Consider the following 26,054-nt stretch of genomic DNA (forward strand, 5'->3'; position numbering starts at 1 on the left):
CCGCCGAGAAACCCCCCTCACCCCCTCCTCCACCGTCCGAACCTCCACCTCCCCCTCCTCCATCTAAACCGCCATCGCGCACCGCGTCGCGGCCGCTGTCTCCGGTCAAGCGGCACGCCGACCACTTCGCCCACTACAAGCCCCCCGCGTGCGTCAAGAGACGGCCCGGAATCGGCAACTACCTTTACATCAAGGACCCTGCGACTGGCCAGCGCGTCAAGCGCTTCGACGGCGTGCACAATGGTGTCGAAGCAAAGGTCACTGACCCGCGCCTTCAAATTCCGAAGGAGGTGCGGGAAAGGGGTCAAGGTTACATGAAGAACAGGTCCAAGGGCGTCGAAGAGCTTCATTACGAGGTGAGTCACCGGACGTCCCATCTATTGTGTTCGCTAACCGTTATCAGTGGGACGAGAACTCACCCGGCCCGAAGCCGCCCCCGCCCCCGACCGCCATCCTTATCACTGGTCTGAGCCCACTTACGACTGTCGACCAGATCAGCAAGTTCTTCCGCGCCCATGGCCGCATCAAGGAGATCGATTCCAAGATGGACCCCAAAACCGGTATGCAGCTCGGCATTTGTTGGCTGTCGTTCGAGGGGCCTCTACCTGGCCGACCAGGGAGTGCCCACGACGTCGCCATGCACGTTGTTCGAACCTGTTCCGGCCAGCGTGTGGGTCTCACCGGCAACGAGCGCGTGACGGTCGTGCTGGATGGACGAGGCGTACGAGTTAAAGCGGCCGTCAAGGAGGAGATGGAGCGCAGGAACAAGCCGAAGCCAAAGCCGCCCGCGCCTGCGCAAGTCGCCCCGACACCGAAGGCTCCTCCGTCCGGTCCGAAGGCATCGACTCCGAGCGAAGGTCGCGAGACGCCCAAGCCTAGTTTCGCGGACGGTCCTGGCCCTCGCTTCCAAGGCCTCGGATCCATGCGAGGCCGTCCTGCACCGCCGCTCGGAGGTCGCTTCGGTACGCTCAATCGCTCCATGCCCGTTGGACGATTCCAGCCGCCTCTGCGTGGCGCGCAAGACTTCAGCCGAGATTTCCGCATGGCACCGGACGGGCGTCGGGGTGCGTTCCAGCAGGATTTCAGCGGTGCGTTCCAGCAAGACTTCAGCCGAGACTTCCGGGGCGGAGGTGCGTCAGCCCGCCGAGGTGACCGATACTCCCCTTCACCGTCCAGATCGCGTTCCAGGTCCCGCTCCGTCTCCTCGTACTCCTCCGACTCGGACGATGACAGGCCATCGTACCGCAAGCGCCGCTCGCCGTCACCGAACCGACGCACGACTGTCAAAACTGCACCAGCGGAGGCGGATGAAGCCGGCGTCGAGCGTGTCAAGAAGGCGATCACCGACAACGGCCGAGCGTACGTGTTCATCGATATCAAGTCGCTGCCATACGGTCAGGTCCGCGACGAGCACGTTCAAAACCACTTCCGCGCTTTTAAGCCCGATGCTGTTTTGCACAACCACACCGGCTGGTACATCCTGTTCGGGGACGACCAGACTGCTCACCGCGCCAAGCTCATGGACAAGACGGCCATCCTCTCGCATCGCATCAATGTTGAGGTCAAGCAGCCGACGGCCAAGGCGGGTGAGGGCGGTGTTACGACCGCGATGCCCGAGAAGGGCGGCTGGAAGTTCCTCACGTTCACGAAGAAGCGGCCGTCGGCGATGCCCGTCAAGAAGCGTGCGCCGAGCCCCAAGCCAAAACCAAAACCGCACCGTCGGCGCTCCTTCTCGTACTCGTCAAGCAGCGACGAGGACGAAATGGTGGCTGCTCCCAAGGTCGTGCCTTCGAAGCGCATCATCGAGAGCGACGAGGAGGATGAGGCCAAGCCGGAAGTCAAGCCGAAGAAGAAGCTTGCCAAGAAGGAGCCGGTCTCGAAGGACAAGAAGGTCGCCAAGAAGAAGGTCGTCACCGACGATGTTGACGTCTCGATGTCGGAGCCAACGACGCCTGCCGTTGCCGAGATCCAGCTCGAGAAGCCCGCCGAGAAGAAGCCTCCTCCAAAGCCGAAAGCGGCGCCCAAGAAGGTCTCTGCTGTCGAAAAGCTCGTCAAGGCGGGCACGATCGAGGACGACGAGGACGCATATTGGCTCGCGCAGGCGCTTTCTCTGCCTGAGGATGCGGACACGGAGGCCATGTCGGATGCCGAGCCAGAGTTACCCGAAGACCACCCGCTGCACCACGCCAGTGGTGCATGGCGCGCTGAGGGTATCCGCAATGTCGCTCCGATCCTCAAGTCGACCTACCTGCCGCAGCGAAACCGTGCCGCTGGCGCCGATGCGGCGGGGGGAACAGCCGGTGCTTCTGGTCGAACGGCCCGTATTGCCGGTCGCCGTCTGGCACAGGACATCGAGACGAACCGCAAGGCTGGTGGTGGTACCGCGACCGCGGCCGAGAGCGACTTATTCATGTTCAACCAGCTGCGTATCCGCAAGAAGCAGCTGCGCTTCGCGCGCTCCGCCATCGAAGGCTACGGCCTGTATGCGATGGAGACGATTCAACCTGGCGAGATGGTGTGCGAGTACGTCGGCGAGCTGTGCCGCTCCTCGGTCGCAGATGTGCGCGAGCAGCGCTACACGAAGCAGGGTATCGGCAGTTCGTACCTGTTCCGCATCGACGGCGACATCGTGTGCGACGCGACGTTCAAGGGCAGCGTCAGTCGTCTCATCAACCACAGCTGCAACCCGACGGCGAACGCAAAGATCATCAACATCAACGGACACAACAAGATTGTCATCTACGCGAAGCGCACGCTGTACCCCGGCGACGAAGTTACGTACAGCTACAACTTCCCACTCGAGCAGGACGAGAGCCTCCGCGTGCGGTGTCTCTGTGGAGAGCCGACGTGTCTTGGTTTCCTCAACTAAGGACGAGACGAGGTGTGTATGGGGATGGAAGAAGTGCAGCGATCAGCGACGAGTATGTACGCAACATGTACTACACACACACACACATCATCACACAGCAACAGTTTCTACTTTCTCTTCTTATTCCGATCCGTTTCTGTATGCATTACGTGGACCATGCCCTGACACTCACTACACTGACGACCCGGAGACAACAGACTAATGCATAGGAAGCGATGTATACACAAGAACCCAAAATGAAAGTAACAACAACAGATCAACTGTTTACCGCCGACACATACACTACGTCGCGAGGCCCTGTAACTCTCGCCGAGCACTCTCGACAACCCGACACAGCGTATCCCTATCACACGGCTTGGTGAGCCATCCGTCAAAGCCGCACTCGACGAGTCCTCTCCTCTTCTCATTCTGCCCCGCAAGCGCAGTAACGGCGAATATCTTGCTGGGCCCTCTCTTGCGTCCAAGCCCAGCACGCAGCTTCTCCCTCTCGCGCTCGATGGCGCGCATCTCGCTCGCCGTCGCCCACCCATCGAGCACCGGCATATTGATATCGAGCAACACGATGATGGGCCTACGCCGGCTCAGGTCGCGGAACATGTCGAGTGCGACTTTGCCGTTTGTGGCCTCGGCGAGCTCGCACTCCTTCCCCAGCGCTTGGCGGAGGATCTTGACCAGGATCTTGCGGTTGATCACATTGTCCTCTACGACAAGGACGGAGGTGACTTCCGCCGGCGGGGGCAGGGCGGGGTCCTCGTCGCCTTCGAACAAGGGGCTGTACTCCGGTATGAGGTACCGGGTCGCAGGTGAGGGGGACGAGTGGCTGCTCGGCGGGCTCGGAGGTGTGGCAGCCGTACCGGAGGTAGAGGACGCAGACGTTCGGGCCGAGGACGGAACAGAGGACGAGGAAGCAGTCGGAGGCGGCGGACGTGCACTGCGACGTGACGAGAAGTAGTCTCCCAAGCACAGCGCGGCGATGCTCTCCGCTACATTCTTCGGTCGCCAGCCGTCCTCCGTGACGATCTCAGGTACCGGCGTCAGCTCCGCCGCCGCGCTCGCGGCGCTGTGCGCGAGGGCCGCAGGCGTGAGAGGCTCCTTCAGGACGCGCACGGTGCGTCCGGGCGGGTCCTGCGACAGCATTGCGATCGTGTTTGCAAACGGCGCGGCATCCTCGCCTACGAACAGGACCAGATCTGCAGGCATGGCCGACAGCATCGCCATGCCCTCCGGCGTCAGCGCCAGCGTACCCTCGACAACGACGAGGTCCGCGTCCTTGGGGTCGGCGACGACGCTGTGCCCGAGCTTCCTATACGTGCGCTCGAGCATGGAGCCGATCCGCTTCAGCGCGCAATGCGGGTCGTGGAAGCGCGTGAAGCCTTGCACGGCGATCTGCCTCGGCTCGTCCCGTTCCGCCAGGCTCGGTGCCGGCGCTGGCAACTGCGCCATCGGAAGTGGCACCTCGATGCTAACGCTGCAGCCTTTGCCTGGCGCGGACGAGATCTCCATGTATCCACCCATAAGCTCGATAATGCGGTATGCGAGATGCACACTGAGCCCTGAGCCGGTCGCATATGGATCTTCCTTGGCCCAGGGCTCGCCAAGACGCTCCTTCACAAAGTCGGTCGACATGCCGCGGCCAGAATCGATGATCTTAAGCGATACGCGGCGCTCGGAAGGTTGCAACACTTCGCAACCCTCTGGCGGGAGGAGGGAATGCACGTCGTCGAGATAGACCTCGACGCAGCCCCCGACATCGAGGTAGCGGTACGCGTTTGCCAGGATACGCTGAAGCGCACGGCGCAGAGCACCGCCCTCATCCTCCATGACTGTATCGCCTAGACCCAGGGGGATGATCTCGAGAATCGTGCTCTTCGTGACGCCTCTGATGGGGGTGCCGGGTGTGACACCGCCGCCGGCTGCGCCGCCCTCGAGGGACGAGCGCGAGAGCCTGTCCGCCTCGTATGCGTCGCGGATGAGCTCCTCCAGCAGCGCACCGATGGTGAGTGGCGTTCGTCCGCCGTTTCCGCCGAGAGACTTGAGTTCACCGCCGGCACCGCCAGTCCGCTCGTCCTTGTCGGTCAGGTCGAGGAAAGTGAGGATATTGTCCACGATGCCGTGCAGGATCTTGCCGCTCGTGTCGATGGCATCGAGGAAGGGGAGCAGGTCGCGCACCTGCTGCAGTGTCGAGGTGACTACTCGCTCTGGCAGGGCCTTCACCGGCCAGCTAAGCGCCAGGTCGGCTGTGGCATCCGGCGCAGAGGGGTCAGAACCGCCAGCACTCTCATCAGCAGCCGCCATGTCCCGCATGGAAGATCGGAGAAGCTGCGTGATAGCCAGGATCTGGTGCAGGGGCGTGCGCAGCTCGTGCGCCTGCAAGTTCGAGTAGGAGATTTGGCTCTCCTCGATACCGCGCATGCGCACGACTGCCATACTGCTGACTAGAGCGGCACCGACGATATACACGAACGGCATCGCCAGGCGGGACGTGTCGTCGAACGAGGCCGGAGCTCTGTCCCACGCTACGAATACCGCGAATTGGAGCGTTCCATTGTACGCCAGGAACACATTGGCGAGTACCGTCTGCGTCCCCGCAGGCATGAGCAGGAGGAGCTGAGAGGCCAGCGAGTCGGACATGTCCTCTCGGTCCCACCAGAAACGTCGTTGACGGAGGTACGCCGAAACGTACTCCGCTAACGTGGTCGCGGCGCCCCTGGATTCGAAAGCGAAGTCATTGCCAGAGGAACCGAGTATGCTGACAGCAGAGCGACGAGCATTCACAACTGGTTCCGTCCAGTCGGCCCAAGGCTCACCGCTCAGGAAGGAGCGGATGATATTCTCCTTCGTCGATCCTGGAGATCCCTCAGCGCCGCCAGTCGCCACCTCCGTGCCGGCCGTGCTGCCTCGCGTCTTCCGGATGAAAAGCTGATAGTCGCTGAGGTCGACTATGCACGCAGCATTCGCACCAAGGACTCCGCGGAGGGTCGTGCAGGCGTCGGCAAACATGGCAGTTTCGGTCTCGCTGTGGCGCTTCAACTTGTATCCGTCGCGCGGGCCGGACTTCGTCTCGAGCGGCTCACCGGTGGACACCTCACGAGGTGAGGTGCGGCCGCTGAGCGATGGGCGCTGCGAGACGATCGGCACCAGCGGCGGAGTCGAGTGCCGCCTGCTACTCTGTGTCGAGCCGCGCTTCTCTGGCGGTCTACGCCTCGGCCGCTTCGCTTCCGAGGACCGCTCAGTTGGTGACTTGGTCGTATCCGAGTGGTTGTCATGAACGTCGGGCACGAGAGAGCGGCGAAGGAAGCCAATGCTCGCCTCGTACATGCCGCTAGAGCGCTTCGCCATGCGCTCGCTCTGCAGCGTGGCGAGCTGGTACACGCACATGTTCGCGAGGCGAAGGAGAATGTTCTGTTCGCGTTCATCGAAACTGTCCCGCGGTTCTGGATCGAACACCACGAGCGAGCCAAAGTCGGCGTAGTCTCCATTGCTGTGGAAGTAGCGCAGCGGAGCGGCGGCCATGAAACGTGTCTTGCGCTCGCCGATACGGGACGGGTGTTGGGCAAACCGCCAGTCCTTGTCCAGGTCGGCTACGACGAAGCATTTCTCACTCGGGGTCAATACTGCATGGGCGATGAGGGAAGACGAGAGAGGGAAGGTGATCTTGTGCTGCTTATAGTTGGGCAGATAGACTTCTTCGATGTCACCACGTAAGACACACACAAAGCCATACTTCGCCTGGAAGATCTGCATCTCGTCAGTCACATGTCGTCTGAGGCGCAAGGCTTGTGGCGTCCGCAGCACCTCTGTGCACATTTGTGGGTGCTCACCATGGCTGCCGTTTCGGCGTATTTCGCGATAACCGCGTAGCGCTCGTCGTCGCATCCTGTCAGCCCAAGACGTCTGATGGCGGTAGCACGTGCGAGGCGCGTCGCCTGGCTTGGATTTGGGGCAGGGAGCCAGCCCTCGTCCTCGAAGATGCCGCGGAGGCGCAGGCGCTCAGCGCCCATGCACAGGTGTCCGGGGTCCTCGTCCACGTTTATGGGGCGAGGGAGCCCATCGCGTTCCGGCACAGGATAGGGGTAGTTCAAAGCCGGACCGGGCGTACGTGTGAAGCTGGCTAGTCGCGAGTGTTGGCTCTGCTGCCGGCGGGCGGGGTGCGCCGCTCGGCGCATAGCCGCATCTTTCTCCTCCAAAGTCAGCGCCTGGCGCAGAGTCGTCGTCGACGGACTCTTCTCCATCGACACTGCCGACGAAGGCTCGGGGACACCGACGGACGGCGTACGTTCTTGTCCAGGCTGGGAATGGCACCGCGTCAGAGTCAGATCCAGGGACGGCAGGTCCGCGAACTCGGGGTTCTCGACGTGGTCTTTAGAATGGGAACGGTGCCTTCGCCACCCGGCGGGTATGGGGGATTTCGTAGCCGCCTGGTCCAGACTCAGGCTACTGAACGACGACAAGTCGTCCTCTAGACTCGCGACTTCGTGGATTAACGGGTTTGCGTTCTCAGGCGAGGAGACGGATCTGATGCTGGAAGAGGACGAGCTGTGGTCTAAGAGAGGTTGGGCGTATGGGTGTGTCGCAGACAGACCAGGACGAGGTGCTCTGGCAAAGTCAGAGGTAGAACGTCGCAGATCAAGCCGGTCGCAGTTGTCTGTGTAGGCGGACGTCGGGCAGCCGCAGTGAAGTATTCGCGGGTGGGCAGCGTCGCCGCGGCTTGGCCGGTCATTGCCATAGCTGCGGGTGTCAGTGTGCGTCTGAGGCAGACTCACTGTTTCAGTGCTGCATCCCATTCGAGGTCCGTGACAGGCGCAACCTCATGGCGTTCTATGGAGGTCGAGAGGACCATTCTGGACGCCGGGGGCTTGTGGTCTGCCCCGGGGTGGAGCGTTTGCGAGCCGATCGTTCCAGGATGCCGAGGCGGCGAAGAGCAGCGAGGCTCCTCTTCAGTAGGGGGTATTCAGTTTAGGTCGGCAAAGGGATGAGGATGAACGCTGACAGTTTTAAGTGATAGGAGTTCTATCAAATGTCAGCGTGGACGGGTGAGCGTCGGCGAGAGGACACGCAAGGGTGAGCGAGGAGATGGGCTGGCCAGTGTATAGCTACAGCTGCGCAGTATGTAGGTGATCTGCGATCACCGGACCAGCATTACAGGGCGGAGATTAAGGAGAGAACAGCAGTGATCAGGAAATGAAAACCCGACACAGGACAATGGCCGACTGGAGGATCATGCCCGACGAGTGCAGGAAGGACGTGCAGGACCCAGGAGCACTACGCGCCGAGAGGTTGAGAGGCGTGAAGGATACGAGGAATGTAAGGTCGATTCGGCGCAGAGCGCAAACCGTGCAACTGCGTAGGTGGCTTGAAACGTCAGGCGGCAGGCAGAGGATGCAGAGCCCCACGAGGTGGGGACGGGAGAGGGAGGCGTTGAGCCGCCCACCGAAGGGACCGCATGACCAGTTCGACCTCGCTTAGGCGGGGTAACCCTGATCGACTGAAGTTGCGGAATGTCAACATGGTGTGAGACCTTGATTCTGGTGGTGATCTATTCGCTTCAACCCCTGCTTCGAGCTGATGCTCCCTGCTGCGCGCAGAATGCGGTGGTATGTTTCGCCGCTCGCTAAGCTTGTAGCCTCCATGAGTCCTCGCAAACAGTGGTTCGCTTGCAGTTTGCAGACACTGTAAGCTACACGAGACGGCACAAAGGCGAGGGTCTGCGTCCCCCAAGCCACCTCGTCAGGATTGATAGGTGGTGAGATCCGACGCTCACGACTCTGTCGGACTTGAAGCGAGCTGTTCCTTTGGCATGGCTTCGGAATCTCTGACAGGATGGTAAGACTGGGGTGGTCGTTCCGAACCCGGTGGAGGCCTGGCCGAGGAATGCTCAGCAGGAACGGAGATCGCTGCGACAGCATCGGCTCGGAAGCGGAGGACGATGCGTTGAGAGGGTTCGCGGACGACGACTCTTGGGGATGCTGGAACAGGAGCTATGGTTGGGCTGATACGACGCTCTGCTGTCTTCAGCTGCTAAACTGTTGCGACCAAGGCTGCTGGATGCGTCTGCTGAGCGGTATCAGACACTGTTCACACTCAGAGTTCCACGCACTCGTGGCGAACCGCAGGTAGGTCGCAGATGGATGAATGCGATCGCTGGGTCTGAGTCGCTTGGTCTACGCGAAGGGAAGTCCTCCGCGGGGGCTATGCCTCTGCTGCTGCACCCTTGACCCCGGGTCAGTACATTGGGGACTTGGTGTGGCTGGGAGTCAACAGATGAACGGGCCTAGTGGATATCAGGCTTCCCGAAGCTGGGCGAAAAGATAAGAGGCTGCGTGTCTGTCCTTGTCAGGACTTGGGCCGGAAGTGTAGTGTCAGGTGGACTGGGGGCAGACGCCACGTAGGGTGCAGGTAATGAACAGTGAGGTTGAGTAAGCCGTGGGTTATCAGCTGTTGAGGACTACTGACCCTCAGCTGAGGGTCTAATACGGACTCCGAAGTTAACAAAGCATGGAATCACCCGACCGCAACTGCGAAACTAACGAAAGGACTTCCATGAGATCACTTTCTACATCAAGGAGTTTAGAACAGATGCTACTCTTGGTGTGGGTGCGTACATGCGCTCCAATCACTGCTGAGTAGTTACGCTCCGAGGCAACTTACCCGGGGAACGCAGCTTCCTGGGGCGATCGCTGCACCTCGAGCTATACGTCTCTTTGCTCCCACCTCGGACATGTGTCGGAGTATGGGGATACTGCGTGGGGCTGTCTGCCCGACGATCCTACCCTCGATGAGCACGTATCGGGTGGCGCTGTCTCAGATGTCCGACTGCAGGATGCAGGGTGATGACGAAGGGGGCTTGGTGAACCTTCAGTTCGCAACTGACGGCGAGGGGTTCTCCTGCGGAATGTGACAGTCGGCGCAGCATACCCCCACATGGTTCGAAATGGAGAGAGCTGGTGTGAGTGGGTTGAGGGGGCAAATCTGGCACCAGCGGCAGATTTCTGCCAACGCTTCAGCTGACCTCCGCGAGTTCCTGGCTGCACGCGACCTCCTTCATTCTGCGAGATACAAATTCGAGCGCAATGCCGTCAAGGATCGCGAACGTCCGGGCCGGACGACAAATGGCTCTCTCCTATCTTCCGAGGAATGCTGTCCAAGCACGTCTAGTCGCATGGGGCGGCCAGTGCCATGGGATCATGGTCCCATACGGTGTAGCAGTGACATCGCTCTTCAGACCCGACGAAGGGCCCATCTCACCCCGTGTTGATAGTTTGGTCGGAACATGGGCTGGCGCCGCACCCGGAGGCCGTAGTCTTGCGAACCCTTCTAAACAACCTCGTAACGCGGCAACCTCACAGTCTTGGCGCGGACCATTGTCCGTACGCTGCCAGCAGCTCATGTGGACTCCGGGACATGAATCTTCTACTTCAGCCCTAACTGTCTTGGGCATACAGCTGCACAGCAACCCCGCGTCGCACAGCAGAACGTTCACCTAGCCCACGTCCAGCGTCGTACCGGGCGTCGCACGCTGCCAAGGTCCGACCGCCTTCGCTGCTCAGTCACCGTTTATTTGGGTTCGGTCGGGCGGCCGTCTGATTGAAGCAAGAGCAAGGAAGAGCTCCTGATTTGGCTATCCGTGCACGGCGCTCGGCCTTGTCGGCGCCCCAGACCTGTGCTGATAACGGCCGCCAGAGCCGGCGGCAATGGCCGCATCCGCGGGGCCGCACACCCTAACCTGCGCAACGTAGATTTCACTTTACGACATTCCACGCTGCATTCCTTGCGGCGGGTTACATGCCGCCTCGGCGGACTGCGCTTCGGAGTGTGCGTCGGATTTGTCGGGTGACGGAGGTGAGTCCGACGGACCCCTTCGGTAGCGAGTGCGTTGCATGAGCAGAGTTACTCTGGGGTCAAGCTGGTGCATTTCTGAAGCTCGCTTGCTGGGTCGGAGGCGGAAGGCTGGACAAGTGGCAGACTCGCTTAGACAGAGAAACGAAGTCCCACCCTCGGTAGCCGCTGACTCGGAGGCACTTAAACAGTCGTGAGTTCGGGATCGGAGCACGCGATGTTCTCAGTGCGAATGACTCTGCTGGCTTCGGACGGAGGGACGGAAGGACGGAAGGACGGAGTAGCAACAGTCGGGCATTCCTCGTCGGCTCCGGATGGCGGTCTACGTGGAGCAAACAACTGTCTATACTGCCACGTCGATCGCATGCTGCGGACGTGCCCTTGACTCTGATATGGGCATATGAGGCTCGCGCGTGTACGCGGCAGAAGCCGCGAAGCCCGCCGGTGCCCGCGGCACGCTCGCTTAATGATTCGAAGCAGACCAATGCGACGAGCGGCTTCCCCACCGTGACCTGGCATACCCCGCTGTAATCACTATCGGCCTGACGGCCTGGACACCTGAGAGAAGACGACGAGAAAGGAGAGGAAACAAGTCTGTCGTGAGCAATCCGACGTCCTAGGCAACTGTTACGCGGTTGGGGCACGCAACTGTGCCAAGGACAGTTGTTATGGTGTCCGATCAGCTCACATCGCCCTCGTGTGGCATGCCCGGGCTTTGTTCATGCATAGGCCAACCTTGTCGGGGCTGGCGTATGTCGTCCTGGAGCTTGGGCAGCCGCGAAGAGCGCAGTCAGCCTGGAGCCGACAAACTGCGAAACCCGCAACCCTTGACGGGAAGCCACGGCGCTCACTTCCCCTGTCCAGATGCCTCTGTGCCCGATCTCATTCACTTCCTGATGCTTGCCTCGAGTGTCTCTCACCAATCCAGCAGGTCTCCAAGATGGAAGGACGATGGTTGGAGGAGCGCGATCGAGATGTACGCGACGTGATGGACTGAGCGTGAGAGCCTCGGACGGTCACCATCCCTTCCTCACAGCTATGCGAAGGTCTGAAAACGTTGCCTGGGTGAGCAACCCCGCCTCCTCATTCGAGTGACTGAAACTCCGTGAGGCCACTGGGAATGCGGCTATGCCCTTGGCCTTCTCTTGGCGGGTTGGTTCCATGGAAAAGAGGAGAGCCGTTCACCGTCGTGACCGCACTTTGGTGTCAGCTGTAACATTGAGAACCACTCACCAGAAGTTGCACTGAGCTCATAACTTACAGCGTTCTAGGGAATACAAGTTCGCGGGGAGATTATCTAACGAAGGTCTGATCAGGAGGAAGTGGTGAGGCGGCAGATGTTACTGCAACACGAGATGCTCACATAAGAGCGCATAGGCGCAAGATGACAGTGGTTGACGTGTCACTGAGGGGCGCAGAGAGGGGCGGTTAGCAAACGGCGCATGGTCCAAGGAGGGCGCAACACACTCTCGGACGAAGGGACGAGTGTGGCACCAGCTGCTGCTGATGCGATAGAAATGCTCACAAAGCGCGGAACCATCAAACACGACACGGCGCGGGTTATCGTACGCCAACGACCGGCGCACGTTCACCGGGTGACCTCCGCTGCTGATCGCAGGTCCAGCCATCGCAGCCCAAACTCGTCAGTTTCCGCGCGGTTCCCTCTGGCGGCTGCGGCACGCGCGCAACTCACAGCCCGCCGTTTCCGTTGAGCAACGTGTCCGCCTTCTTAGTTCAGTGGCTAGAATTTTCCACTAGTAGTTACTCATCGAGTGTTGCTATGGAACGGTCACCCGTTCAATTCGGGTAGAAGGCAAGAAGGCAGCGTCGAGGGTCATCGAAAGGTGATCAGGCGGCGCTTTTTGATTCGGTGCAGGCACCTGGGTGCGAGGGGATACCTAGCGCTTTGAGTGAGCATACGAAGGACTAGTCATAAGCAACGACGAGACTCGTGATATGGATGTGATTTCTGCGGATGAAAGCGAAGAGGACCGGTTAGCAGTGTCACTCCACAAGCCAAGTTAATCTCCAAGATTGGTTAACCTGCCGGTCAGTGTTGCGCTGCATCAGCTGAGAGCCGTGGCCCCCATCTCCGAGCGCCAGGCTCCTGGAAGCAGACTCAGCGCTGCACAGCAGTTGCTTCCTCAGTGTTGAGGACCCAAGCTCGCATGCCGATTTACTCATGTCGCCAATTGAACCCCGTTGCACTCGTCCGAACGCAGTTTCACGAATTGCAGTTCCCGCCAAGTCCTTGTCGATCGTCAAGTCGTCTGAGCGCAGCCACTGCGGATCTGCAGTGTCAGGTCATGATCAGATCAAGGTGAGCCAAGTTCGCCAAGCGATACCAGAGATCTTGTGACTGCGGATCTCATCTGGTCTCATCGGAAGGGCGCCTCATGTCTCATTGCCCTCGTGCCCTTCCCCCGTCGCCTCGGGATCATCTCCCGTACACCTGTGCCTGCCTACACGTGCGAGTTCAAGGCTGCGCATCTGTGCACGATTGGCCGTCGTCCAAGAACCCTCAGCCGTTGCAGACATGTGATCTGTGCGATGAGCGAGCCCTGTCACGGTCTGTGATCTCGGATCTCTTGGCCGTCAAGGGGCCGGGGGTACAGAGGGCGGAGTGAAGTTGCGAGGACAGAGGGGGGTCCCTCGCGACGCCTTTCATTTCCTTTCCTTTCTTGTCACACAAAGGGCATACTGCTCTTTGGAGAGGGTTCGAGGGCCGATGACTTGCCACAGTGAAACGTCGGATCGTCGGACAATCTTGGTCGCCTACCCTCTCCATCTTTCGGACATGTGAGCGAGGGCCACTCAGAAGCTCACATGAGCACGTCTGAGCAAATCGAATGGCGTGTGGGAGGGCGTCGACAATCTGGGTGCGAGCACAGTGCTGATCGAGTGGCGTCGAGCGGCGTCCGTCCGTGCCCCGCACCCCTTTGCGATGCGCTCGGCCGAATCCCGTGCTCTGGTCCGTGTGTCCATCTCCGGCGATATATCGGGCGAATGCTTTTTTTCACCTCCTACGTCACATCGCCTCCCTACACGGTCTTCAAGCTCCTCGTGCGTGCGCTGTACTCTACCTCGAAAACCACTTGCCCGTCGTCGTCGCTTGACGTGTCAGGCCTGTGTCAGATTGCGATCACGTTGGCGCGAGGAACGGTGCCAAGTGATGTTTCTCAAACATGCATAACTCGCGCTAGAGTCAACCTGAGCCAACGGAACACGGGAGACTGCGCCTCGGTCACATCCTCGTACTCCAGCATCTCGGAACCGATATTGGAACGAGCACGGGACGGCAGGACCAAGCAAAGTATTCACCGCCTCACTCGCCCTGCTCGGCACGGACTCCGAAGTTCGGCTTGGCGGGGCAACTTTGGGTATGACCCCGTTACGAGTGGCGCGCGTCAGAGTCGCGCGTCAGTGTAAGCGCCCTCGGCGTCAGTGATCCCCGACCTATTCTCTGAGCACTGCGGCATTTTCCAATGCTGGAAGGGATTTCTGGGTTGGCTCCGACAGGGAAGCGCCATGGCTGCTCGAGGCGTCAGCAGCTGTACAAGGGCACGAACGGGCTGAGTCAGGCGTCTAGGCGTTCAGGAAGAAGACAAGGCGCCGGCTGGCTGTGCGCGTCACGACGCGTCCTGTATTCTAGGCAGAGCTTCCTTTCCTTCGTATTTCCTTGCTGTCCTGAACACCAGGCCACTCTAGCGAGACGCGATGCCGGAACCCTCGTCAAGGTAGGAAGGACATGCCGACACGGGCTGGGCTGACGTAGCTAGAGAGGCAGGGAGAAGGGACCGGAACCGACACAGGGCCAGGGGATGCCCGGGTCCAGCGATGTCCTGGCCAGTCAGACGCCGGCGATGATGGCGCGGGCCGGAAAGTCTGCAGGAAAGCAGGATCGCTCCACTGGCGTTCACCTTGCACCTTGCCCATTGAATGCGGATGCACGTCACATCACGGAGGTCTGGTGCAAGCATAAGCACACACCGAAGCACGAAAGCATTCCGGAATGCAGGAATTTCCGCCCACCAGAATATGGAGAGGGAAGCCGCCACGATCGCCACTTACCTGAGTCCTCCTGTCCTGACAGCTGATGGGCAGCTGACCGACCCGGGACTGACCGGTGTCGTGTTTGAATTCGGACGCGTCGCGTCCACACTAGCGTCTTTCGACCACCAGCGTGACCCTCATGCGTCCTCGTCTCGCCGGATGGCCGAGGGTGGTGACTGAACACAGGACTGAAGGGGACAGGAATAGAAGAAGTGGATTGTTGGACATCCAATATCTATTCGCAAATGCACCCCATGGAGTGTCCACCAAGCACCGGCTCTGTACTCGGTGAGCTCGGCGCCGTATCCGGCAGAAGCAGCGGACGCTGGCGGAGTACTCTTCGGTCCTGCGGAGTGAAGGCTGCGGGGCTGTGCATGCCTGCGTGCTATCTTCGGACCAAGCTGATCGCCTGTCACCTGGTCTAGTGAGCCTCCGCGGTCCTCGGAGCACGGCATACAGTGACCAGCGCCGATCGACGGCGGCGATGCAGAAATGCCTGCTTTACCGGGCCCCGGGCCGGTCCCTTGTTGCGCGCAGTATCGCAGTCGTGCGAATGTACCGCTGCCTCGGTACGTTCTATACAGTGGATCCAGAAGATGCACTGAGGATTACGGCCGAGAAGGGCTGAAGGAACCCAAGAGCGATCAAGGTTGGGTGACCGAGCAGGAAGATGCTCGCTGGACTAGGGCAGGGTCAAGGGCCAGGAAGCTTAATGGGATGACGACGCAAGAAGTCAGTCACGTCTAGGTGCAGTTGAGCCTCAAGTGCTAGTTGGGTAGGCTTCGATTCTTCCTCGATTGCACCTAAGCTTTCTTCTTCTCTGCACCTGCTAACCTGCCTCGCGCAAGAGGTGCGTCCTTCGGACTCAGCGCAGAGGCCCGAGATACAAAGTGACCGAGGTCGCAATGTCTCGGGGCCAGTGCGGCGGAGTGGGCTCTGCACCGCCGCCAGGAAACCTTGGGTCCCTCACTTCCATCGCCGACGCCGCGTTGCCCGACCGCTGTCCGCGGCATGACAGCCAAGTCTGAAAGCGATGAAAATAGCCTTGTCCGAGAAATCCAGGGGACACGCACTTGCGCTGGGCCCTGTTGCCCTCACACTCAGGTCAGGTCCCTCCTTCAGGGACTAGACAAGGGGGCCTAGTCCAAGCAGCCTGGGTGGTTGCGGGCCGTCAATACTGCAAAACGACTGCAATCAACGCGGCCCCTACGGCTTGTACGTTTAGACTATGCAGACCGAACAATCCGGATCCTGGCACCCAGCCGGAACGGGAGGCTCCACCGTCACTCGCGTGCATCAAACACAGGGCTGTCGGACGGTGCAGTCTTGTGAGCGTGTCCGTGCTTGACGAGCGTGCCTTTGAGGGGGGATGGATACCCACACTCGACCTCGTTGCTCGCTGGGCTCGATGTGGGCGTGCGCCAGTCCCTGCCTCGCCTTGAATTGCTCGCCCCGCTGCCGGGCATATGCCCACAGACCTCGGCGTGTGCGAATGGGAATCTAGGCGGGCGCCATGCGCCTTCTCCGTTATCCGCCAGTCTGGCCAACGAGCCAAGCACACCTTGCTAGAAACAGTGGGAACTAATCAGCACTGCAAGAATGCTAATCAAGACCTGCCTCCCGAGCTTGCGGTATTCATGTTTGGAGCCTAATAGCCTGTCAGCCGCAACCAACCCACCACACAGAGGAATGGGCAGCGCTTGGAGCACTCGTAATCAGACGCGACTGAATTGTTTGTTCGACTAGACAAACGCAACCAAACACATTGCAGTGCTGCACGCCAGCGCCCGATCTCACCACCAGACCCGCCAAGCGCCAGCGTTTGTACGGCTCGCGTCGCTCGGACCGGCCCAGTCTCAGTGAAAACTTGCGCTGGATCTGGATTAGCCCGCATGCTACACACATCATCGTGCATACTCGATTCCTTGGCAGAGGGCGCTAGGACACCTCGTTGTTGCTAGAACAGCGCCAAAGCTCGCGAAGCGGTGCGGCACACCTAGTAGTGCTTCCTCCCGGATGCATGGCCAGCATGGGCCGGTGCTTGCACTAGTGAACAGATTACGGGCTCTGCCAATGCCCCGGCCTGCTACTACGGGGCATGGACGGGTGTGTGAGTGGGTATTTCCAGCGATCCTGGAGGCTATTGCGCTGATGAATGGGGAATGAGGTCATGGTCAGGCCATGTTGGCTGTAGTCACCGAGGAGGGAGTGCAAGTGCACCGCCGTCGTAGGGAGAGCGTCGAATGCCTGACTGATCCTTTGGTGTGCAGAGGACGCAGAGAATGTGGGTGAGCAGTGAGCTCGAGGTGCGTGTGGGTGTCCTTGCGCCTTGTCTGGGGAGCAGCTGGGTGGCGGCCTTGTGCCTCACGGCCAGGACACTGTCCGGCCCTGACCCGATCCCTTAGCGCTCTCTGCAGCCCTAGTCAGGAGCTTCAGGGCGTCACAGGGAACTCTTAACTAGTCAGGCTCGTCCATGTTTTGACAGGAACGGCCAAGCTCAGGGACGGCGCACTCCTCGACCACCGCCGATATCCACTAAATCCTTCGCAGAAACCTCCTAACCCGTCGCTGGCTGACGGCACCAGCGCTGCCGCTGCCGCACCGCACGCTCACCCCGCCGATGCCCACAGCCTGCGCTTCGGAGTAGCCTCGCTCCCACTCCCACTCCCACAGAAACTGTCCAGCCCTCTTATACACTGCCATGCGATCTGTCTTGTCTTTCCTCTTCTCCCTATCTTCTCCTTCGCCCTCCCCCCTTTCCTCCTCTTTTTCTTCTGTTCAGCCGCGTCCCTTCTCCCTCGCGACCTAGACACACAGCTTCTCTGCTTTATATTAGAGTCCCTCACCCCGAATCACCCCGCCTGTTCATACCGACCGCCTCTTCGGCATACCCTTCACTCTCTTGCGCACCATGCTTCTCTCCGTCCTCTTGACGCTCCCCGCCCTTGCGGCCGCCCACTCGAGCTGGTACCAGCCCCGCGACTCGCCTGTCCACGACCTGTTCAAGCGCCAGAACAACGGCACCAAGCCTGACTGGAAGACCAACGCTGACGGTAAGTCTAGAAGAGAGATAAGAACGGTGGGCGCTTGGTTCTAGTGCCTATGTCTGTCTGGGGCGCAAATCGATCGCCAAGATCGCTCGGTCCGCCCTCTGCTTTGAAACATGTGTACACACGGTGCTAATCTCTGCACAGGTTGGCGCGCGACCTACCCCGAGCAGTGGAAGGTCCCCCCTGTCGAGACCATCCCCAAGGAGTGGACCGACAAGCTCAACTCTATCAAGCTCCCCGAGGGCTGCCCCGTCGCCAACAAGAAGGGCGGCTCGTCCATCACCTACCCCGACAACAAGGACGGCAACTCCCCGGAGATCTGCTCGTTCACCTACGGCTGCCACAACGAGCAGGACGTCTTTGCCGGCCCTGACGGCGTCTTCGTCCTGACCTTCGACGACGGACCCACTGAGGCCTCGCCCAAGCTCTACGACTTCCTCAAGCAGAACAACATCACCAAGGCCGCCACCCACTTCTACATTGGTGGCCAGGTCATTGCCCTTCCCCAGTCTGCCCGTGATGCCTTTGACAACGGTGGCCACCTCGCCGTCCACACCTGGTCGCACCAGATGACCTCGACCCTTTCCAACGAGCAGGTTGTTGCTGAGCTCGGCTGGACCATGCAGGCTATTTACGACGTTACCGGACGCCTTCCTCTCTTCTGGCGCCCTCCTTACGGCGACACTGACAACCGTGTCCGTGCCATCGCCAAGGAGGTCTTCGGCATGATCCCCGTTCTCTGGAACAAGGACACCAACGACTGGCAGATTGGCGAGAAGCAGGACCACACCGTCGACTCGGTCACCAACGAGATGAAGGGATGGTTCCACGAGGACAAGAACCCCGGTATCGTCGCCCTTGAGCACGAGCTCAACGACCAGACCGTCCAGGTCTTCCTCAACGTCTACCCTGAGGCTTCGCAGACCGGCTGGAAGTTCCTCTCTGTCGCCGACGCCTTTGGCTTCAACTGGTACCAGAACTCCAAGACCAACGCCGACGAGGTCTTTGACAAGAACCTCAAGGTCGGCCAGCCTGGCACCATCCTCTACCAGAACCAGACCACCTCTACCGCTGCTCCCCAGCCCTCTGGCTCTGCCAACGCCACCACTGGCGCCAACAACGGCACTGCCCACCACAACTCGTCGTCGTCGAACGGCGGTGCCGTCAACAATGCCAACGGCACTCAGCCTTCGGCCAAGCCCTCCGCTGACGGCAAGTCGGCCGCTGGCGCCCTCACCGCTTCGGTCGCCGGCGTCGCTGTCGCCGCCGTTGCCGCCGCGCTCTCCATGTAAAATTCTCGACACGGACACTCTTGTTTATTCCCTGCATTCACCACCCCTACACCCCTATCCCTCCCCACCACCACCAACATTTTACGGACACTCAGCATGATGACTTAGCCCTACCCCCTAGCTCTATGTAGCAACGCTGGTTGCATCTCCCTTCTGTAGCCTGTTTGACTATCTGTCAGTGCTACGGCGCTGAGCGATGCAACCTTTAATTCTTTGTGCCTAGAGGGACGGACATGCGGCCGTGGCTTACGGAACGCACGGCTTTGCGAGCTTGCGACAAGCACAGCATGGAAGTCGCGAGGTGCCGGAGGCGTCCGTGTGAGATGTCGGGGCGCTGTTCGGACCCGGGCAGCACGGGCAGTGCGGGCAGCTTACAGCGACTTGGCAACGCCACGTCCATGTCAGGAAGCAGAAGAAGCAACATGAGCCTGGGAGGATTCCCACAAACAACGACTGGACGACTGGAAATTCCCAGCGACGTGCTGCCGCCTGTTCGGTCCGTAAGCTGGGCGCAATATCGGATCTCAACACGACTCCAGTGTCAAACTCTATCAGATGAAGGCGCCAAACACACCTGCACGCCTCGTCAAGGACGTGCCTCGTACACTCCGTGCCTCGTGCGCCTCACGCCTCACTCATCGAGCCATCTGCGTATCAACCAGCCATCTCGAGAGATACGAGATAGAGCTGCGCGCGCATTTCAGCCTTCGCACGGGAGATCGGGGTGTGGGTTTACCGTCTCTACGTCTGAGTCTCGTCTCTTGGATCTCAGTGCATGGCTCTGTCTCTCAATGCTCGGTGCTTCAAAGGAGGGTGGGTGCATGCTTTGGAGCTCGGAATGCAGTGTGCCATCCTGGAAGACTTTGGCGTGTGAGTGTGAACACTGCGCGAACAATTTATCGGGCCAGTAGCGCGTTCTCTGACTTTGGTAATCTGGGACGGTGTCAATGTCCTTTGCACGCATGCGCGCTCGTGAGCTCGTGTCGAGCGAGAGGTCTGTTCTATTTATGTACGGGACGATGAGAGCAGCCCGGGACACCTGGGAGAGATGCCGGGTATGCCGTGTTGAGGCACAGCGGCACAGCTGGCTGGCACCGGGGGCACGGTCCGAGTCAAGTGCCCTCTTTTCGCTCTGCGCTCGTGCCTTGAGTCTGCATCACTGGGGAGGACTCAGAAGGATAGAGGCCTTTAGGTAACTCGTAATGTGAGTATAACCCTCTTCCCTAATCCTCCACACTCTCAACGGTGAATGAACGCAAGGCGGTATGGATTAGGCTTCAATAGAATTTGTCACAGAAGGAAGCTCTGCAGGGAGAGCCCCGCAGAGGCGACATCACCGTCGACCGTCCGATGGCCACTTTGACGGGCCCAAAGTTGCGTCTGAGACACGAGGAGCCGGTGCCGTGTCCCATCCCTTGGCTCCTGTCGGACTCCTCCGAGGGCCGAGGGCTTTGCGCGCGACGCATGCTGCACATCAGCCAACGGCGAGCAGGGAGGAAGAAGTCGGAAGCGAGGGGAAGCGAGGGTGCCGAGGAGACCGAGACTTGCCTCGTTTGCACCACGTCTCTGTGGTCTGGCTCCTGCTCAGTTGAGAGCAGTGCACGGCCATTAACGAGGAACGGCGTAGGTACACTCTCGGCGACAATCACCACTCCCCGCCGTCATCTCCATCTGCTCTCTCTTCTTCCCTCCAAATCATCAAACTCTCAGAGTACAGCACAGCACACACTCACACAGACACACAGCTTCCGCGGATCCGTGAGTGTGGCATTCGATCGGGCTCCAATGCTCCACATGTTCACAACTCATAGTCGCCACGACTAACCTGCAACTAACCTGCGACTAACCATTAGCCACGGCTATCTCATTGATCTCTCCGGCAGCTCAATGCCTGGGTGTGGGTGGCATGTGGAACGGAAGCGGTTATTAATAGTGGACTACTCAGAGTGCAGCCGACGGAGCGCCGAGGTATGATGGATAGGCGTGCATGCGTAGCTCTGTCCTGTCGGTGCGGGCAAGCAAGGGCCGTGTCTCTGCCTCTGCGCCCCACCGTTGGTTCGTCCTTCAATTTCGAAGCGCACTCACGCACGCCGTTGGCGCGCGCATTACTTCAATGGACATACATAAATGCACTACTTTTGGTCGAAAACTACGGGGCTTTTATATAGACATACTTCTGTTCGTGATTGCGTGGAGAAAAAGGAATGGTGGCTGAGAATGGACCTCTCGCGGACAGCTCGCTCGCTCGCTCGCTTGCTTGCTTACAGCTCACGCACACGCAGCACCAGATTGATGACGACACTCGCAATAACAGTGAAGCAGAGGAAGGTCGGGCCCCACTTGTCGTGGTAGTTGATCGCCCGTCGGTCGCGGATCCGCAGGATGCGGAGCACGTACATATAGCCCGAGTAGGCGGTTGCAAGGAGCGCCGAGAAGGTGAAGCACGCGCTGGCAATGATGCCCACGCTGTCGTCGGCGCTGATAAAGTTCATGAGCGCAATCGACACCATGGACAGGAGCACCGCAAAGTTCATCCACTTGAGGAAGGTTCGCTCAGCCGCAAAGATGACCTTGGGCTCGATGCGCACCGGGATAGCGATGCGCTTGCCCGGCGGAGCGCGGAACTCGCGCGTCAGCGTGACGGCTGGGTCGTCGTCCTCGTCCGCCTCAAGCTGCGCCTCCTCTGCATCCTCTCGTGTGTCGCGCTCCGCCTGCGCCAGCTTGGCGTCAACCGCAGAAACGTTGAGGTCGAAGCGGTTTGAGGGCGCGAGCGGGTCGACACGCAGCGCCCGGTCGTACTGGCCCTTGCCGGTCGGTCGCTGGAAGCCAGAGTCGTCCGCCTTGCCGTTCTCGCGCAGCTTACGCTCACGGTGCTCACGTGCCGCCTTGGCGTCGGCCTGAGCCTCGGGTGGCAGGCGGAGCAGCCTGTCCTCATCGTGCTCGGCCGCAGTGTTAACGAGATACTCGTCTTCCTCTCCCTCGGATACGGGCTCGTTGTAGCCGGTGGAAGCATCAATGACAGGCGACTCGCCAGCGTTCGAGTGCTCGCCACTGGTGGGGACAGATGTCGGTCGCTCGATGAGCACACGCGAGCGGCTGGAAACCGGCTTGCGGATGTCCTGATCCATCTGGGGGAGCCAGAAGGGAACGAGGTCAACGCGCTCGGGAAGAAGGGTGGCACAGCCGTGGATGAACTTGGAGAACTTCGGAACGGCTTCGACGAGGTGCGAGTTGACAAGGTCGCGGATCCACTGGGGAGGCTCCTCGCCGACACGGGTCGCAAGCTTGACCTCCAAGATACCGTAAGGGAAGATCTCCTTATCCTCCTTCTTGACCGTGGGGAAGGGGTAGTCAATGCCAAAGTCTGTGCGGCGCCAGTTGCCGTGGGTACGGTCATTGCCGTCAAAGTTGTCCTCACGGACGAGCGTGAGCTCAGTGTCGAGCGAGATACGCACAGTCGCGTTACCGGGAAGCTGGAACGCGGTACGGTTGTAGAACGAGCGCATGACCGGGCGGAGGTTGCGGGTGACGATAGCGTACTGGATCTCATCCGCGAGCTGTTTCATGCCCTCGACCTCCTTCTCCGTCTTCTTGCCCTTCTTAACGAGAGCGTCAAACTCCTCGTCCATGGTGTACCGTCCAGCGCAGAAGTCGTTGAGCTTGTCCTCCTTGATCGTGAAACGCTCCTTGACAGACTTCTCTCCGGTCCAGTCCTCGCGATGCGTCTTGCGCTCGACGAAGACAACCTTGCCATCGACATCACCGTACCAACGCATACGGATGGCCTCGGCACCCTCAGTCTTCTCGAGGCGGCCGAGGTAGAGCTCGAGCTCCTCGTTGTCGTAGTAGATGGACGTGATGGCCGAGTCCTTGACGTTGAACTCCTTCTTCGTGTCGAACACGAGCACGGGGAGGTGCTTCAGGATGTTGAGCTTTAGCGGGACAATGTTCTCCTCGTGGACCCAGTACTTCGTGGTGCTACGCACGAAGGCGTTCTGGTTTCCACCGGCCGAAGAGTCTCCCTCGACAGGGTGGCCACGGGTACGGACAAGATCGAAGAGCTTGGAGAGCTTGACAATGACCGGGTCGTAGTTCATCTTGTAGAACGGATGCTGCTCAAGGAAGTCCTTGTTGAAGGTGGGCTTAAGCGCAAAACCGGTCAGCTTGTCGTGCTTCTTCACAATCTTGATGAAACCGGTGAAGTTGAGCTTGGTGAACAGAGCCAGGTCGTGGACGTCAGCCACAAGGACCGCGACCTCCTCCTCGAGCTCCTTGAAGCGCTCTTCGATCTCGTCAAGGCTGATGTGGTCGTCCTCCTCGTCGTCTCCAACGTCGTCGTCGTCCGAGCCTCCATCGTCGTCGCGGTAGCTGTTCACAGCGGCCTCGGTGTCACGCGGCGTGCGGTGGTCCTGGTGGTGATGCGAAGAGTCGTCGTCGCTGCTGTCCGCGGCGGCGGCCTTGGCGACTAACGAGACGACCTCCTTCTCAAGGCTGTCAATGCGCGAGTTGATCTCTTCCGCCTTGGTACGCTGGAAAGTCTCACACTTCTCCAGCTCCTTGCGGAGCGAGACGATGAACTCGGCTTCGGCGGTGTCGGTCCATGGAAGGTTGTTCTTGATCTGCTTCTTCAGAGCAGAGTAGTCGACATACTGGTCCGCCCACTCCGAATAGCGCGATCCCTGCGGTGGTTAGCTCCTGGTGACTCCAAGTTTTCGGCGGAGTGGATGGGAAAGACGTCACTGGCACGGTTCGAGCCGCAGCAGCAAGCATGCAACTGCAGTGGGCGCGATGCAGATACAACTGATAGCATCGCATGTCGTAGCGATGAATGCGCTGTACAAGTCGCCTGGGGCACAGTGCTGGGGGGTTGTTTGCTCACCTTGATGCGGCGACCGAACTTCATGGTGCACGGTGTGTCGTCAGTGACGTCGGTCGATCACGGGGTAGTAGTGTTGATGCCGAGGAGACAGCCGCACCACGAGACGACAAGAATGAGAGCGAGTGGGCCAGTCGAAGAGTCACAACGGACTGTGGACTTTGTGTGTGTGGGGAAGTGAATGGAGTGGAGAGTGTTGTAAAAGTGGTAAACGAATGCTGGAAAGGGTAAGGAGATCGATGGTCGGTTATAGAGACTAAGGATAAAGGAAGATAAGTTGCTCCGAAATGTGTGGCCGGATTTGTCTCCTTCTAATGACGAGAACGTGTGTCGTGTGCCCTTTTCGTGCGCTGTCGGTGGTGTCTGTTGCAAGCAAGGCGAATGACAAGCCGTGGAATGCCTGGAAATGGGACCGATTGTAGCAGAAAGTGTTGAGGATGACAGCTCGATTGAGGAGCGATCATCCATTCACCTCGCTAGACTCCAACTCTTCACGAACGTGCATGGTGCATCATGCTCAGGCACGACCGGCGCCTCCGTCCTCAGCCCCAAATGACCCTGCATTGATAGCCACCAGCCATGACGAAATGCTCCCGCGCGCCTTTCCACTAGTACTTGCTCCTCAAAAGTACATGGGCCATGCTGATGAGCCTATCTAAAATGTCTATGCAGTACAACAAGTTACACACCGTACTCGGCACGCAGTGCGTCCTTCCTCCTCTCAAGCAGGATCTTGCCCAGCTCTTCCTTGTTCGGCAGCACCGGCGCAGCAAGGGTGGCCGGGTCGAACACGCTCATGAAGTCGGCGGCAAGTGCGGCCTGGGCAGCCTGAGCGGCGGGGGCGGCATCTTGCGCCTTCTCAGTGTCTCCGCCCTTGGCCTTCTTTCCCTTCTTGGCTCCTCGTCCCTTCTTCTTGCTCGATCCCTCCTCGGCCGGCTCAGCTTCCTCCGGTTCAGGTGACTTCCGCTTGGAGGCTTCTCCGGGCTCTCCAGTTGGTCGCGAAACGATCACACTGGGGTACGCGGGAGGTGCCGTCTCGTCGCCCACGGAGAGTATCTCGGCAGCAGCACGAGCAGCCTTAGCCCAATCTGTATGTCAGCCAAGATGCCAATCGTCCCGCAGATGCATGGTGACTCACCTTCCCGCTGCGCCTCATCCTCCTCGGCCGCCAGATTGCCATCCATCTCGTCATTGTCGCCGTAATAATCCGGACCTTGGTTCCGGAACATCTGGAAGCTCGCATTACGAGCCGACTCCTCAGTAGCAGCTTGCGCTGGTTGTCAGCTGGACGGGATACCTACAGTAAGCTACTCACTTCCTTTTTGGAACAGCTCCTTGACGCCCGGCAGCTCTCGAGCACGTCCGAAGTACTTGTAGCCTCTCGTTCCGGGGACCTCTTTCCCATCGTCATCCGTCATCGCCGTCTGTGCGCGCTTGTAGTTCGCACCTCCAAGGTTGACGATTTGTGTCTCCCAACCTCGCTTCTCCCTCATGAGCTGGTTGATCTCGTCGTTCAGGTCGCGAATCTCGTAATCCGTCAACGTCGCTGTTTTCGTTAGCTTCCACCAAGGGGGAAGAGCTTACAGTCCTGAATCTTAGAGATTTTGCGACTGATCTCCTTCATGACGTCTCCGCGCCATCTCTCGCAGTCGCGAAGCGACGAGACTGAGGCGGGGACACGGGGCCGGCGTCCGCCAGCGACGCGGTTGCCCATGCCCATTTCGATGGCCTGCTGCTCGCGGAAGCGATACAGCATGGACTGAGCCTTCTCAGAATTGCGCGCCATCGTGCCGGGTCGTGCTCTGGAATAAGTTGTTGACGAGCTTGGCGAGGCCGATCGACATTATTATTGTTGAGTTGCAGGTGGCCGATGGATGACTGGTGGTGATTGATCTGATTCCGCTATCAGCATGACGTGTATTCCAAAGGGGTCTTGCGAGCATCAATTCGTCCTGTGCCTGGATTGAGATGCTGGCCAGGTCCCAAGTCCAACCCCACATCACGTCTGTCGTCATAGGGATGTCAGGCTGTTGATGACTTTGATGTCGCGCCTGCTCTTGACGATCGCGAGGGGAGGA

General features: G+C 59.7%; 4 protein-coding genes and 1 non-coding gene across 5 annotated transcripts; 2 read left to right on the plus strand and 3 right to left on the minus strand.

The window, feature by feature from the left end:
* Nucleotides 1-3,151: 3,151 nt before the first annotated feature.
* On the minus strand, nt 3,152-7,709 carry A1Q1_01971 (uncharacterized protein; the record flags this gene model as incomplete). Its single annotated transcript, XM_014324979.1, has 3 exons — nt 3,152-6,607; nt 6,691-7,576; nt 7,633-7,709. 3 exons carry the CDS (start codon nt 7,707-7,709, stop codon nt 3,152-3,154), a joined length of 4,419 nt encoding a protein of 1,472 aa, XP_014180454.1.
* A 4,719-nt stretch (nt 7,710-12,428) lies between these two features.
* Nucleotides 12,429-12,521, plus strand: A1Q1_t355. The gene has a single exon. It is a non-coding gene; the product is annotated as a tRNA-Thr (tRNA).
* Nucleotides 12,522-17,669: 5,148 nt separating this feature from the next.
* A1Q1_01972 (Chitin deacetylase) lies at nt 17,670-19,100 on the plus strand (the record flags this gene model as incomplete). The annotated part of the gene is made up of 2 exons (XM_014324980.1): nt 17,670-17,811; nt 17,953-19,100. 2 exons carry the CDS (start codon nt 17,670-17,672, stop codon nt 19,098-19,100), a joined length of 1,290 nt encoding a protein of 429 aa, XP_014180455.1.
* A 2,132-nt stretch (nt 19,101-21,232) lies between these two features.
* On the minus strand, nt 21,233-24,003 carry A1Q1_01973 (vacuole fusion, non-autophagic-related protein; the record flags this gene model as incomplete). Its single annotated transcript, XM_014324981.1, has 3 exons — nt 21,233-21,249; nt 21,373-23,779; nt 23,980-24,003. 3 exons carry the CDS (start codon nt 24,001-24,003, stop codon nt 21,233-21,235), a joined length of 2,448 nt encoding a protein of 815 aa, XP_014180456.1.
* Nucleotides 24,004-24,657: 654 nt separating this feature from the next.
* Nucleotides 24,658-25,762, minus strand: A1Q1_01974 (uncharacterized protein; the record flags this gene model as incomplete). Its single annotated transcript, XM_014324982.1, has 4 exons — nt 24,658-25,064; nt 25,115-25,243; nt 25,292-25,522; nt 25,588-25,762. The coding sequence occupies 4 exons, from the start codon at nt 25,760-25,762 to the stop codon at nt 24,658-24,660; spliced, it is 942 nt and encodes a 313-aa protein (XP_014180457.1).
* Nucleotides 25,763-26,054: the final 292 nt, after the last annotated feature.

This window comes from Trichosporon asahii, assembly GCF_000293215.1.
Source record: "Trichosporon asahii var. asahii CBS 2479 unplaced genomic scaffold scaffold00050, whole genome shotgun sequence".
Lineage (NCBI taxonomy): Eukaryota > Fungi > Basidiomycota > Tremellomycetes > Trichosporonales > Trichosporonaceae > Trichosporon > Trichosporon asahii.